The sequence below is a fragment of the Paroedura picta genome, chromosome 2 (assembly GCF_049243985.1).
Source record: "Paroedura picta isolate Pp20150507F chromosome 2, Ppicta_v3.0, whole genome shotgun sequence".
Taxonomy (NCBI): domain Eukaryota; kingdom Metazoa; phylum Chordata; class Lepidosauria; order Squamata; family Gekkonidae; genus Paroedura; species Paroedura picta.
In genome coordinates, this window is record NC_135370.1 from 36,066,497 (window position 1) to 36,081,909 (window position 15,413).

General features: G+C 43.4%; 1 protein-coding gene and 1 long non-coding RNA gene across 6 annotated transcripts in view; one reads left to right on the forward strand and one right to left on the reverse strand.

Moving 5' to 3' along the window:
• The window catches only part of DYNC1I2 (dynein cytoplasmic 1 intermediate chain 2), a 45,027-nt gene extending 36,813 nt beyond the window's left edge, over positions 1-8,214 (reverse strand). For 2 of the 4 annotated variants that reach the window (XM_077319731.1, XM_077319729.1), the window contains exons 1-2: positions 8,057-8,214; positions 3,501-3,618 (exon numbers count right to left, since the gene is read on the reverse strand). In XM_077319731.1, the coding sequence (XP_077175846.1) occupies positions 3,501-3,608 (108 nt within the window). In that variant the 5' untranslated portion in view covers positions 3,609-3,618; positions 8,057-8,214. The remainder of the gene's footprint in view (positions 1-3,500; positions 3,619-8,056) is intronic. The other 2 variants (XM_077319732.1, XM_077319730.1) reach the window with 1 other exon arrangement.
• Positions 8,215-8,338: 124 nt separating this feature from the next.
• The window catches only part of LOC143829229 (uncharacterized), a 53,137-nt gene continuing 46,062 nt past the window's right edge, over positions 8,339-15,413 (forward strand). For both annotated transcript variants that reach the window (XR_013228036.1, XR_013228035.1), the window contains exons 1-3: positions 8,339-8,424; positions 11,775-11,825; positions 13,801-13,947. This is a non-coding gene — a long non-coding RNA (uncharacterized LOC143829229). The remainder of the gene's footprint in view (positions 8,425-11,774; positions 11,826-13,800; positions 13,948-15,413) is intronic.

The window sequence follows — 15,413 nt, forward strand, 5'->3', positions numbered from 1 at the left end:
TGAGATTCTGATAAGTCAGCTTGCAGATAGGGGCTATTCCACAAGAATACTAAAAAGAGCTTTTCATAGAGCTTATAATACACCAAGGACAACTCAACTTACCCCAAGACTTAAAGAACAGGTCACTGACAGGATGATTATTCCTTTGACATATGACATCACATACAAACCAATTCAGGCAATTATAGAAAAGCATCGGCATCTTCTATCTAAAGTTCCCAGAAGTCAAAACCCTCCACTTTTCACAGCTAAGAGAGCAAGAAACCTCAAGAACTTGATAGTAAAAAGTAGACTTCCTGAGTTGAAGGACAACAGATGTACTGTTCTGACTGGGCAGTGATATCAGGGCTCTCTCAGCCTCACCCACCTCACAGGGTGTCTGTTGTGGGGAGAGGAATGGGAAGGCGACTGTAAGCTGCTTTGAGCCTCCTTCGGGTAGGGAAAAGCGGCATATAAGAACCCACTCTTCTTCTTCTGCTAGTGGAAGGATGGCACCAAAAGGGGTTTTTCCTATGCAGTCATTGTGTAAGATGTCCTTCTGCAGGAACCAGGAAAGCTTTTCAAAATTCTGCTAACATTGGAAGCTTTTCTACCAATGCCTTTAGCATTTGCCACTCTAAGGGAGTAATATATGTCAATTTAAGTCCTTGTAACTTAATGTACATAGGAATGACCACTAGATCTGTTGAAGTCAGAACTGGTGAACATAAGGAGTTGTATCAGATTAAAGAAAATTCAGACTCCGCTGGTCAACCACCATCTCACTTTTGCCCATACTGAGAAACCGCTAGGGTTCTTGATTGTTCAATGTGTATGACCATCTCCAAGCCTGCATAAACTCCTGCAGAAAAAAGACATCTTCTGGATTCACTGTCTTCAGAGAATGACACCCATGTAATTTGATGAAGAAGTAGACTGGACATACTTTATTTAAATCAGAATGTTGTATAAGACTAAATACCAGCTGTTATCTAGTTAAACATGCTTTGTGTAAATCTTAGTGTTTTCTAAAGGCTGGGAGGCTGCTGTTTGTTATTTAGTAGTGCTGTTTCCCCCCCCCCTTTTCTTCCTCCTCATGGAGGAGGATGGTACAATACAAGGGAGGCATTGCATCATCTGTTTGTTTGACCATATAGTGGACCGCAGCTTAATAAATGTGTTATTTGATTCTTTTATTTATTTATTATTTAAACTTTTATTCCACCCTCTCTCAGCAGACTCAAAGACTCTATCTACCGGATGATGTTATACACATCCAGAGCTATTGGAAATTCCATACCAGATTTGTTTTTGAATCCTAAGGCTTCCAGATGTTGATGCTAGTTAGCGTCATAAGAATAATTACAGGATATACACTTTACTTATTGGATCGAAGTTGTGTGAGTACAGGCATCATGAGGAAGAACCCATGGCCTTATAAGAAATTCTTTGCCTAACCACACAACATAGGAAGTAATTAGATTTTAGTATAATACTGTAAATTTCAATTTTAATAACATGTGTCCCCCATTTTTAAATTTGAGAGAACAACACCTGGTTGTGAAAAATATATAATACTCTATGAATGCGTGTTATGTGCTTTAATGGATTTGTAACCACTGAGGAAGGCAAAACAAGTCTGGTTTATGTAGTTCGTAGGACATATTCATTCACCGGGGATGCTTGTAAATTGTACAGTCTGAAATGTATCTACCAGTCTGATATTCAGACCCTTAATGTTTTTAATTTTATATGTGCATACTATATAATAAATAAATATTGTTGTAGCTTGACCCTTTCCACAAAATTGTAAGATTTTTGGTTGCGATTGTTCCCTCTCTATTGTTGCTTGCTCTGAATGTAATTGGACCTTGGTCAAGGGTCTTTACAATGGTGAATGCGGGTGCCCTGATTCTGCCTCTGGGATGACTGAAGTGGCCCTCCTTGGAGGGGTTGGAATCATTCCAACAGTCGGACCTGCAGAAACCGAACGGGGGCCCAGAACAGGTTCAGTTGTCAGGAGTGGGGGAAGCAGGCCCAGATAATCAGACCCAAACTCAGAATTGCTCTTGACAGATCTGAGGAGGACAAAGCCTTCTCTCACAGTGCAGCTTTCAGCCTCATCCTATCTGACTGAGCCTTCAGGGTAAAGAGCTGGCAAGCTGAACAAGCTCCCACATTGTGGGCCTCTCTTAGGCTCATGCTCATCCCTGTGCGTCATTTCTGTTCCACATTTAGAACATTTCTTAAATGACGAGGTACTACGAGCACAATAGACTGGCAGAGCCCGTTTTAGAATTGGGCTCGCCTCCTATAAGATAGATTTCTGAAGACATGCAGAACAATTCTTTGAAGAAAAAGGAGCCTGTTTTGTCCACAATGACAACAAACATCAACAGAGCATGCAAGAAAGCTTCCCATACATGTGGTGGTAAAAATGGAACTAAGGAAGAGGGGTTCCAGGCGTTAGAGCACTTCACACATGGGAGGGGGGGGATCCTGTGCATGTGCTGGCTTCAAAAGGGGCCAAGCACCCCTCTTTGGAGATTTTAGAAAGAAATGCTTGTGACTGGCCTGAGCATGCACAGTCCCAACGTGGGGCTGCACAAGAAGTCAGAAGATGAAATGAATAAGTTCAGTTTGCCATCTACTCTCCACCTGCTGCCACCAAATCTGAAGAACTCTTACCTATCCATAAATGATCATGTTAGTGCCAAATAGATTGGACACCATTATAACATATTTTAACCTCTGCGAAGTTTCATTTTTCTTTAGTTTCAGAACAGGATTATTTTCAAATGATGATCTAATCCATTTAGTTTATACAATTTGAAGAGCATCCATCCATAAAACTATCTCAAATGTATCCTGTGTTATGGTACACCCAACAAGGTAAATAATGTAGATATTTGAGATTTTCCACCATTAGTCAAGATAAAATAAGGTGTCTACGACTTCACTTCCAGCTCAAAACAGCCTACCAGTAGTTTTTCTTTGCAAATTCAGTCATTTCCTTAACAACCAAAAGTGGAATACTTATTCACAAGCAATTACATTACCATATTCCATAATACAACATGTTATACAGCTTAAAACAGTGTTCCCCAACCTCCGGGCCTCAGACCGGTATCGGACCCTGGAGCCCTCGGTACTGGGCCGCAGCGGGGGGGAGGGACCCAGGACACCGGTGCACCTGCGGCTGCGCCTCCCTCCCTCCCCCGCGCAGCGCTCGCCCGGGCCTCCCTCTCCCCCGCAGCGCTAGCCCTGGCCTCCCTCTCTCCTCCCCGGTCCCCGGACCGAAAAAGGTTGGGGACCACTGGCTTAAAATACATTAATTCTTCCCATTTATGGGAAGAACTTACCCAAAGTTACTCATACCACACAAAATGATAATACTGGTTTTAAATTTAATGATCTTTCACTATGCTCAAACTATTTTAAATATGTGCTACCAATATAATTATTACAACTACAACACATGGTATAATCCTCTGGTGGATATAAATTGGCAAAGTTCTTACTTCCTTTTTCTTTCTTTCTTCCTCTTTTCTCTTTTTCTCCTCTCGGATTTGAGCCAATCGTTGCTTCTTGCGCTCCAATTCGGCTTTCAGTTCACTTTTATCAGACATTATTAGAATTCTACCAACAAAAAAGTTATATGCATCATTATTATTATACATAAATAAATAAAAAACCTTTGTGAATCTATCCCACTATGATTACTTAGCATAAGCAACTTACCAAAATATGAAAAAACTAGAAAAGGCACCCTAACTCATGTAGACAGCTCTCTCATCAGCATCACAATTTTGCACAAAACATCATCCCTCCTTCCTGCATTATTGCTACGTGTACTAGTCATCTCCACAAGATTAAAACATTCTGCTTATAAAAACCAAAACTGTACTTAAGCAAAGAAAAGAAACCCAGCTCTGCTGAAGGACACTTTTAGAAGAAAAACATAAAATACAAAAGGAAAAGTACATTTGTAATCTACTATTCAGTTTTAATGTAGGAAATCAGCTGATGTGGGCAGAAGGAAATAACTATTTTAAAATTAGGTTAAAGATGCCTTCTAAGTTACACCAGGAGGTACTGTAAATGTTCTTAATTATTTATTTCTTAGATTTTTATACCGCCCTCCCAGGCGGTTTACATGGAACATCATGGGTACACAGAACTTACATCAAAGATATAAATAAGTTATTACATAATACATCATGAACAGTTTCAACTGTGGATGTAGGTTGATAAATACTGCAACTAGTCCAATTGAGCAAATATCAGTAGGAACAACTTTAACAGAACCCCTAAGAAGGTCAGAATCATTCAGGTCATGGAGGGTGTGTCTTGTGGGGAGACCCACGGATGTTGTTGGGTCATATTAGCTTCAGTCGAATGCTTGGTGGAGAAGCTCCCATTTGCAGGCCCTGAAGAATTGTGGGAGTTCGGGTAAGGCCCTCTTCAGGGAGTTCATTCCACCAGTTGGGGGCCAGTACAGAGAAGGCTCTGGCTCTTTTTGTGGTCCGAGGCGCCTCTTTGTGGCCAGTGATCACTAGCCAGTTGGCGGTGGCAGTGCATAGAGCTCTTGTGGGGGTATAGGCAGAGAGATGGTCTCTCATGTACACTGGGCCCAGACCGTGTATAAACTTAAATAATATTTCAAAATAAAAGACAGGGGAGCTGAAGATCTCATATACACACTGGTGAATTTAGGTAAAGGTAAAGGTATCCCTGTGCAAACACTGGGTCATGTCTGACCCTTGGGGTGACGCCCTCCAGCGTTTTCATGGCAGACTCAATACGGGGTGGTTTGCCAGTGCCTTCCCCAGTCATTACCGTTTACCCCCCAGCAAGCTGGGTACTCATTTTACCGACCTCGGAAGGATGGAAGGCTGAGTCGACCTTGAGCCGGCTGCTGGGATCGAACTCCCAACCTCATGGGCAGACAGCTTCAGACAGCATTTCTGCTGCCTTACCACTCTGCGCCACAAGAGGCTCTTGTACTGGTGAATTTATCCACATGATATTCAAAGCCAATTGCTTCTAAAGCAAAGTCATGACAGTTTCTTCATTCATTATATAACAAGGAATGAAAACAATGCATGAAGATGCCAGAAGCTTGTAGTGCTGGCAGAGTTATGTCTTTTGAACATTTGCACACAGAGCTGTATCAGATATGTGACTTTGCAAAGGACTTGGGATAGTCAAGAAGTTTAACATCAGTTACTATTATTTCCTAAAATGACAGTTGTGGGTTCAAACACACCTGAAATTAATGTATCGTTTAGCAAACCTCTAGAATTACAGGACTGGGGGACAGTTATGATTACAAGATGGAGTGAATTATTTAGTCTGCTGAACCTTGCTACTTTAAATAGCTTTCTGGCCAAATTCTAATCAGGCCTGATTCAGAGTAAGGCTTTATTCCTCTACACTCTACAACAGGGATCCTCAGTGTGATGATGGCTGATAGGTTTTCTGACACCCACCACTTTGCTTTTCCAAAGCAAAGAGTCAATTCTGCCTTTCCTTCATCTCAAGTGTAGCAGAAATGATCAGAAGATAAGAAGGCATCATTTTAGTATCTGCCTGGAGGACCATTTCAAAAGCAACTGCCTCCACTATAGAAAGTCACTTGTCTTGGAACCTTCCCAGACCCTAGTGATTGGCCCCAACCCCAAAACAGCCACTTTTGGGTGGCGTTTATGATCTGTTTTCAATGTTCTGAAAGCATCCACAAATTCAACAAGGATGGGGATTCTTGTTCTATGGACACTGTTAATAGAAAACAACTTTTATGAAACCCACTGGGTCTTACTTCTCAGTAATCATGCTATGGATGCCATTTTTGAAGATGTGTAGTGTATTGGTTTCTTGACTTTTTTATTTATTATATATTTTATTTATATACTGCCCTCCCTTGCGGTTCAGGGCAGTTTACGTTTGAACTTGCAAAACAAATACGGAAAACTTCATTTGTGATCCCCCCAAAATGAAAAACATTGTAACTGTAGAATCACAGAATAATAGAGTTGGAAGGGACCTCATGGGTTATCTAGTTCAACCCCCTGCACTATATATAGAACGTTATTAATGGCATAACATTGAAGAATAGAACATTAGCACTTTTAATTATTAACACTGCATCATGGATCAGTTCGTCATCAGCGGGGTGCAGTTTGTGGTGGAGTTGGTTCATTGGCTTCAACCAAAGGCTGGATGGAAAAGCTCCAGTTTGCAAGCCTTGAATAATTGTTTTAGTTCCAGCGGGGCCCTGCTTTCTTTTGGGAGCTCATTCTACCAAGTGGGGGCCAGGATGGAGAAAGCCCTGACCCTGATCGCAGACAGACGAGCTTCTCTGGGGCCAAGGATCACATGCTTCTTGGTGTTTATAAAGTGTAGTGCTCTCTGGGGTAGAGAGGTGGTCCCACAGGGACTCAGGGCTCAGACTGCGTATGGCCTTAAAGGTAGTTACCAGAACCTTAATCTGAACTGGTGTTCAACTAGTAGCCTATTAAGAAAACCTTGAAACATTCTTCAGGCTTCAAGAAATCTCAGAAGTGGAGCAATTGTGCAGAATATGGTTGGGAAGCAGAGCTATGTGCACCCACCTGGTGCCCCTCCCCTCCAGGCCCATCATTGGCTATTTGTGTGTGTGGGTCAACATGACCATATATATCACCCGATAAATATTATACACACACACACACACACACACACACACACACACACACACAAATATATAAATAAATATAAATAAAATTAACTCCCACCCTTCCAGGGTTGTCAACAAACCCCAGGGTTTCATGAGACCCTGGGTCAGAGTATCAGACTAGGCACAAAGAAATAGGTACGCTGATTTTTATTCCATGCTTTTCACTACCCAAAGAAGTCTTAAAGTGGCTTACAATCGCCTTTCCTTCTTCTCCCTACAACAGACACCCTGTGAGGCAGGTGGGGCTGAGACAGCTTTGCTCTGTGAGAACTGTAACTAGCCTAAGACCATCTGGCTGGCTACATGTGGAGGAGTGGCAAATCAAACCCAATTCTTCAGATTTCGAGGCTTCCAACTCTTAACCACCACACCATACTGGCTCCAAACACCACGAACAAGCATGTACTTGGGTCAATCCTAACACAGCTTCTACCTTTCTTTAGATTTTACTTTTGACCAATGTGTTTCCCTGCAACCTCTTAATCCAGAAACAGGCACATTTGAACTGGTTGTTGTGGGTTTTCCAGGCTGTGTGGTCATGGTCTAGGCTAGCCCTTACCTTTTGACAATAACCGTGGCTGGCAGCTTCAGAGGTAGGACATGGCAAGATGGGAATGATAATTTTTTGTTACCCACGTGGACTTGTCATTTAATGCTTGATGGCCTGAACCAGTCTGACCTCTCTAGGGCACTTAGCTAAGTTTCTGTTCTTGTTATATTGTTGTCATTGGGATCACTGAAGTTGTGTTGTTTAGAACCACTGTTGGATTGTTATTGTTGTATTTGACTATGTTGTCCCGTTGATCCGTTCCATGTATCCCCCTGTGATGTTGCATGTAAGCCGCACTGGGCTATATGGAAGGGTGGTATAGAAATAAAATAAACAAATGTACATCTATCCATTCCTAGGACAATAATTGCACCGAGGAAGATCTGCTGATTGCAGCGCCTGCAATGCCAAACGGCGCTTGCCGTGTCCTACCTCTGAAGGGGCCTGCCCAGTTAAGGTCAGGGACTAAAACTACCAGACTCCGGCCACACCGGCCGAAAAACCCACAGCAGCCAGTTGACTCCGGCCAGGAAAGCCTTCGGCGGCGCACTGGACACGCTCACACTCCGTTCACACGTCTAAGCCTAGACCGCCAAGATTGCTTCAGGGGGCCGTCCAAACCCACCCGGGCTGCAGCGAGATGCCACGCGCGAGGCACTCCCCGTCTCCGGGTGCGGCCCTGGCAACGGTCAAGTCCCGCCCCCATCCGCGACCGCCCATCCCCCCCCCCAACGGTCACAGACTGCACTGACAGTTGCTCCAACCGCACCTCCTGACGGGCGGCTCTTCCGGGAAACGGCCCAACTCACCCTGTCGGGAGTCCCAAAAGGCCGTAACGAAGCCGACCGCGGGGCGTCCCTCCGCTCAGGCCACAGTTCCCACCCCGGTACTTTGTTCCGGCTCCGCCACAAAGCAGGCGCTTCGGCAGAAGGAGCCCTACAGCCCAGCCCACGGAAGACAGCTCGGAGTCACCTGACAAGAGCACGCATGCGCAGAAGCGACCCACGGTGCCGGCGGCAAAGGCGGCCAGTCATTCAGTCGGCCGAGTACAAACCGAGGCGCATGCGCAAGTCAGGAGCCTTGTTTCTCCCCCCCCCCCCCCGTAAGTATGGGTTTCCTTACGTTGCTAACGGATATCGAACCCGTGGAACAGAAGCAAAAAGAAACTAAAAAGGAGGTGCCGTATTGTTATACCGAGTAGTCCCTCTCTCTCGGATAGCGTTCACAAGAGGAAACAGACTACACTTCCCAGCATGCTGTGCGCCAAGAATAAGCGTCTTAACGTATGAATCGCAGGGCATTCTGGGAGCTATCTTATGAGGGCTGAACTCGAGCGCTGCAAATTGGGAAATGTAGTTTTCTGTCTGTAGAAGGCATGCATAAGAGAAATGAGCATGCTTAAGGTGACCAGATTGTCCCACTTTTGGAGGGACATCTGGGGGTACCTGGCAAATTGTACTTATGTTGAAATGAAAAAATATATATTACAATACTATTTTTGCGTTCTATGAAACTTTTTGTTGCTCCATATAGACCACATTTTTAATCGACCCCCCCCCCTAACAATGGTGTCCTGCTTTACCAATGTTAAAATCTGGTCACTTTAAGCATGCTGCAAGGCATGAGTTTGTTTTTTAAAAGTCTGTAACCAATTAGAAGCAGGTTTCCTGTATAATTTTAGTTCTGGTAGAACTTTCTGACTCCATTTCCTGAATAGGTGCTCGTCTTTTTTGTGGCGTGCTTTAAACCTGATTTCAAGTGCACTCAATAAGAGGACGCAGCTCTTGCATTTGGTCCTGGAATTGTGGATTGGACGGCTACTAATTCTAGTCGTTGCATCTTCAGGTTTGGTGCTACAACCTTCTCCAATCTGTGCCTTTTCTCTGAAGAAGTGAAAAGATTTGCTGCTTCCCAGTTTTCATGCCCTGTTCTTGAAATTTCCTTTGGCTGGAAACAGATTTTCATTGGGTTTACTCCTGAGTACAAGTGTATGGGATTGCGGCTTCCGTTGCATTTAATTTCAGGAGAAGAAATGTCACAAAAGTTAAAGGAAACCACAAAAACTACAAGAAGGGTAATCATTAGGAAATTTAAGATAATTTAAAATAGATTTCAAGAGAATTAAAATGAGGGTATGGCCTAAAGATGTCTTGCTGCTTCAGTTGACTGTTAAAACTACAGTCCTGTAGCCATGCATGGACGAGTGGGCTAGATTCCATCTCTCTCCCAAGAGCGGCCAGTGAGAGCACAATGTTGAAAAAAGATTTGAAAGATGGATTAGTAGCAGAGAAGCTGATTCCTTAAGTGCTGAGGCAGGCTTTCCCAGCCAGGGTTTCCTGAAACCCTGGGGTTTCTTGACGGCTCTGGACGGGTGGGAGCTAAGTAATTTTAGATATATTTTCTAAATTTGTTAAATATTTATTGGGTGATATAACCATATGTGGTCATGTCAAGCCAAGCAACCCCCCGATGGCCAGTGATGGGAGGGGAAGGGGGCCCTGATTGGATATGTACACAGCTATATTTCCCAACCATATTTTGCACAATCACACCACTTCTGGGGTTTCTTGAAGCCTGAAGAATGTTTCAGAGGTTCTTCAGTGGTAATAAAGTTGAGAAAAGTTGTGCTGAGGTGAAAGGGGTTTTGATGACTGAGGGGAACTGTATAGAATTGCTGTTATGAACAGGCTGCAAATAGTCAATTTGTAACAAACAGAATGGAGTTGCAGATGTAGGACCTCAGTGCAGAAGTTCAATGGAAGTGAAACACTGTTTCTTTCCTCAGTGTTTTGTTCCTTAAAATAAGTTTCTTGTTTGATTGACCCTGTGGCCTGTGTATCTAAGGGAAAGAAGCACACACACACACAATTTAATATCTTGGTTTATACACATATAGGCTATAAGCGGGGGCAGTGAGTGATTGGAATGGTGAGGAAGTGGAAGCAGCTCACTAAATCTCCGTTTTAATTGTTTTAATTCTCCTTTTTTATCTGATGTATTTGGTGTTTAAGTGAAAGAAGAACATTGCAACGTTTTGAAGAACGTTGCAACTCGCTTCATTTACTTGGCTTCTGCTTTTCATTGTCTTACATTATCACTTTATTTTGCTACTGATGATAAGATGACGCTGCTTCTGGAAGTGTTACCCTTCCTAATTTCCACTCCTGTTGAAACAATCTGCAATACGTTATTTAACAAGCAAGCTGAAGTGTGAGTGATTGGAATAATGTTTGAGCCCCAAACTCAATAGCTCTGTATGAGGGCTGATTTTAAAAAGGGGCTGAGCTATCCTGTTTGGATGTCAGTGGCAGTGAGAGAGAGGATCTGAGATGTGAGATGGTCATGATTCTTTGTGGATTTTAAAAGACACAAGAAAGGAGGCAAGTGTGATGCTCTGACCTACTCATTACCCCTAACCTGAATAAGAGAGGTTGTAGAAGGTGGTAAGCATGTGGTGTGAGTGGACAAGGGGTGTCATATGCACCTTGCAGTGAACTCAGTGGTCCTTCCTTCAGTCTAAGCAAGCGTGCTCATGGTTGGGCTTTAAATTAATTGCTTAGCAATACAACACGATTCCATTCCTTTCATTTATATCTTGCTTCTCTCCCCAATGGGGACCTAAAGTAGTTGACAACCCAAAAATTAAGCACAATGACAAATGAAGGGAGGGAACACAACACAAGGTGACTCCTAGTCTGGCTATCCATTGAGCAACAGTTAACGGTTTAAACGTTATACAGTTTACAATATAGTAATGTTCATAATATTACGAGTTCCTAATTGTTAACAAATTCTTTGAACTGTACCAATATCAAAATGGATTGTGAGCTATGAATCCTTATTGTAAACTGCCCTGAGCCAAAAGGGAGGGTAGTATAACAATGTAATTAAATAAATAACCAATCAAACATTTGGAACAGTGAACAACATTAACGGTTATAACAGTAGTAATGATTTGGTAGGAACAACAGTTAGGGAACAAGCAGTTTCTGTTAGGGGCATTGTTGGATGTAGGCAGGTCCTCATTTCTGGCCTTCACCTGAAAGTCTGACAAAAGTGCTCCATTTTGCAGGCCCGATAGAATTGTTGAAGAGCCTCTTGTGGCGCAGAGTGGTAAGGCAGCCGTCTGAAAGCTTTGCCCATGAGGCTGGGAGTTCAATCCCAGCAGCCGGCTCAAGGTTGAATCAGCCTTCCATCCTTTCGAGGTCGGTAAAATGAGTACCCCAGTTTGCTGGGGGGTAAACGGTAATGACTGGGGAAGGCACTGGCAAACCACCCCGTATTGAGTCTGCCATGAAAGCGCTGGAGGCGTCACCCCAAGGGTCAGACATGACCTGGTGCTTGCACAGGGGATACCTTTACCTTTATAGAATTGTTCAGGTTCTGGTTCATGTGCGTTTGGGAGAATTCATGTGAAGCTATTTCTTACATGAAATTTTGTTTTGAATTGTTGGGCAATTTTGCATAAACATACCTTATTATACAAAACATGTAGGAGTACATAAATTACTGCTTGTTCTTTTGCAGTTGGCAATAATGAATACAGAAGACTAGGTGATAGAACTCTCAGCACAAATGGTAATTTGCAGCTTCATTATACCTTATGATATTTAATCATTTCTTGAAATATGATGTGAAAATGTTTTAGATATAACTGCTCAGATATTTAGTGTTCAGGAAGTTGCATACAATCATATTTTTGTCAGAATTTGCTATTTTTTCTCTAAGATTTCACAATTGTTTTGTTTGTTCAAAAAGTTCAAATTTACTCTTGAATTCTCATCCCCTGTAGTGTAGCATGTATTGACAGAGGTTCAAAGTAAGATACATATTAATGCCTTTAAGAGGGAGTTTGCATCCCCTCTGAGAATAATACATATTATACTGGCTTGGTTGAGGTGGGGAGGGTTCATTCATATTTAGGGAGCAATTGCTGAAATCAGTCCATGGACATCTGGAGGTGATTCTGTGAAGGCTCAAGGGGGTAGCAGGTTACAGTGGATGAGTGATAGGGTTGTGGGTGTCCTGCATAGTGTAGGGGGTTGGACTAGATGACCCATGAGGTCCCTTATTATTCTACTAGCTTCAAAGCCCTATTCCAACTTGGACAGCCGGACACGTCCCACACCCTAGGCTGTTTCAGAAATATATAGAGGAACAACAATGGATAAGGATGATTCTATGATTCACCACTTCAGAAAGAAAACACACACACCCCATCGCGTCCCACATTTTAATTACCCATTGCATAAAGAAATATTTCCTTTTGTCTGTCCCAAACCTATTGCCCATTATTTGGGTGCCCTGATTTGAAGAGTTATGGGAGGAGAAGAAAAAGCTCTCTCTATCAATTTTCTCCAACCCTTGTATAATTCTATATGTATAAAATAATATTGGTGGGTAATCAGAGCACTTTGATTTTCCACCAGTCCATATGTACTACAGCTGTATCTAGGTGAAAGCTAAATGATCAGACTTTAAAAAATAAATCCCTTCATTCTAACCAGGGAAAGGTTTAGGATGCTTCAGCAGTGCAGGGACCACATATCTGGAAAGTTGAATGAATTGTTGGTCACCATTTGCTGAGTGAGGAGACAGCCCAGCCCATGTTGCTTAAAAGTAGGTTGACAGCAAGATGAATAAAGGCATTCTCTAGGTGATTTTCTATTGCTGGTTAGGGTGGTACAACATGACACCATAATATTAGTGTCAATTGTACCGATATCCTTAACGGCTGTCTGTCACTTGCTCTCTGACAGGCTTAAGAAGCTTTAATAGCAATGCTCACAAACGAAATGCAATTCCCGTCAATGGTTTGACGCATGATGTTCAATTTATTGACAAAAAATAGGGGTAGGGGTAGGTTCAAATTCAACTGTATTAATTAATTAGAGAGAGAAATGATAAGAAAGGGTGGTGTCAAAAGACTCTACCACCCAGTCATTTAAACCAGAGGTCTTTTATGGGAGCAGGTCAAGAGAGACAAACAACCAAAATAAGCTGAAGTGTGAGTCCTCACACCCAAGGGTAGATCTGCCATCAGTCCCCTTCTATCCAGACAGCCAGAGACAAAGAGATGAAGTCCCCAGCCCTCCCAGAACTAAAGTCAAGAAAGTTACCATTGCAAGGCAGTATGCTTACAGGGAACATTTCACAAAACAATTACTCTGGTAGCTGCAGCCAATGAAGGCTAAAGTACTGGACTCAGATTGAAGCCTCCTGAATTAAAGAACTCCACAAGAATATTTTTTAATGTGCAGAAATAATCAAAACAAGCAGTGAACAGTGAGGATAAAATAACACAACTTAAAGCGAACTAAGCATTTTTACAAACAATGGTCCAAGCTCCTGGTACTGTCCAAATCAGGCTATGTCCATTAAGGTTCCTACATCCAAGACTAGGTTTCTGGTCAGTTAAACCCACCAAACAGGAGAGGCAGCACAACATCCAGGCTCCTCCAAGTATAGGGCCAAGTCCAATGGCTTGAAGCAATGACCTCTGGCCACCAGACCTGGTGCTAAACAGATGATTTATTTATTTTTATTTATTTAGATTTCTATACTGCCCATTTCTTTGCTGCTGCATTGGGTTCTACTGAACAAATTCACCCATGAGCTCAAATGTGAACAAAATGGAATACACCCTCCCATATCTGACATCCTTGGACCTACCATACCTAATGGTGTGACCAGCAGCCAGGTAACCTTTCATCTCTGCTATCTACATCTCTAAAGCTTTTAGGAAATTGCTATGTTTCAGAGGGAAAAACCCCCTGGAGATTTTCAATCAGGTAATGCAGTCATGGTTTTTGTCCCTTTTCCTGGGAGATGCATTTAAGATCCACAGGGCAATCACAATTATTGTTCCTATTTTGAGAAACCTCCAGGGTTTTGCCCAAGGTTTTTTTCTCAAACCGGACAAGACCATCACATGCCTTCTAGTTTTTTATACACATGTAATCTGCTCAAGTACATTGTTTTAGGGGCTAAAGACCAAGGATACAAATTTCCTATTTAACTCAAACACTGGCATCTGTCTTTGTGTGTGTGTTCTCTAGCAGCGGTCCGCAACCTTTCTGTGGCTGCGGACCGCTGCCACAGGGTGGGGGGAGAGGGCGACCCGGGCCTGCGCATGCGTGGCGGGGGCCGTGCAAACGTGTATGCGCGGACTTGCAGCGCATGCACGTTTGCAATCCCGGCAAGGGGCGCAATCGCATATGCACAGCAGTTTTGTGCATGCACACATGCGCAGCCCCGCCGCACACGCGTGTTTGCGCCCCCACCAGGAGGCAAAACTGCCGCACATGCATATTTGTGGCCCACCGGATGCATGTGTGCATGCGTGTTGGTGGCCGTGGGTCCCTCTTCCCCCCCTCCTGAAGCAAGAAGCTTGCTAGGCCAACAGGCCTGGCCAGCTTCTCGCTGTGGCGGGGGCGGGGAGAGGGAGCCGCAGCCCGGCGCTGAGGCCTTCGCGGCCCGACATTGGGCCACAGCCCGGGGATTGGGGATCACTGTTCTCTAGGATTCTCCTCACATACTCCTCCCCAAGTGAAGGCTTGCCTTCATCTTCGGTGTGTTCTTTGAATATCCCACATACACTGCCTGCTCAGGCTCTCTATTTTCCTGACGTCCTGGACGTTTAGTTGGAACTGTGTGGACATGTGTGTCTCTTCATGTCATGACAATAGCTCTAATTCCCTTGTATATTATTCCAGTTCAGTCCTGCTTTCCTTAGTTTAAATCCTTGTATGTCTGTTTCATTTGTTCTGGTGTGAACGTTTGCAAGTTATCTCGAGTTTCTTCTTAATAAAACCCACTTTCATTTATTTCAGACTTGTTCATTTGAGTTTATAATGCTCCTGGTATATGCTGGTGGTGATCTTGTCACCCCTCTCGCTAGCTAAGTTCCCAGTTCCCATGTCTTATTTGGACAACATCTGCATGGTTTCACTGGTTGTAACTCCTCTCCCCAGCAGTGCCTTTGGAAAGAAAATAGGTGCAAAAGACATCAATGCGTCTCAGCAGAGATTGCCTGGGGGGGGGGGGGTGCCAGTTATGGGAACCATTGTTCCCCTCAAGAGAGAAAGGCATATGGCTTCTGCAGTTGTGTGACTATGGAAGCCCTTTTTGGAGTTGTCAGAATTAAACACATTGTGGTAAACACAT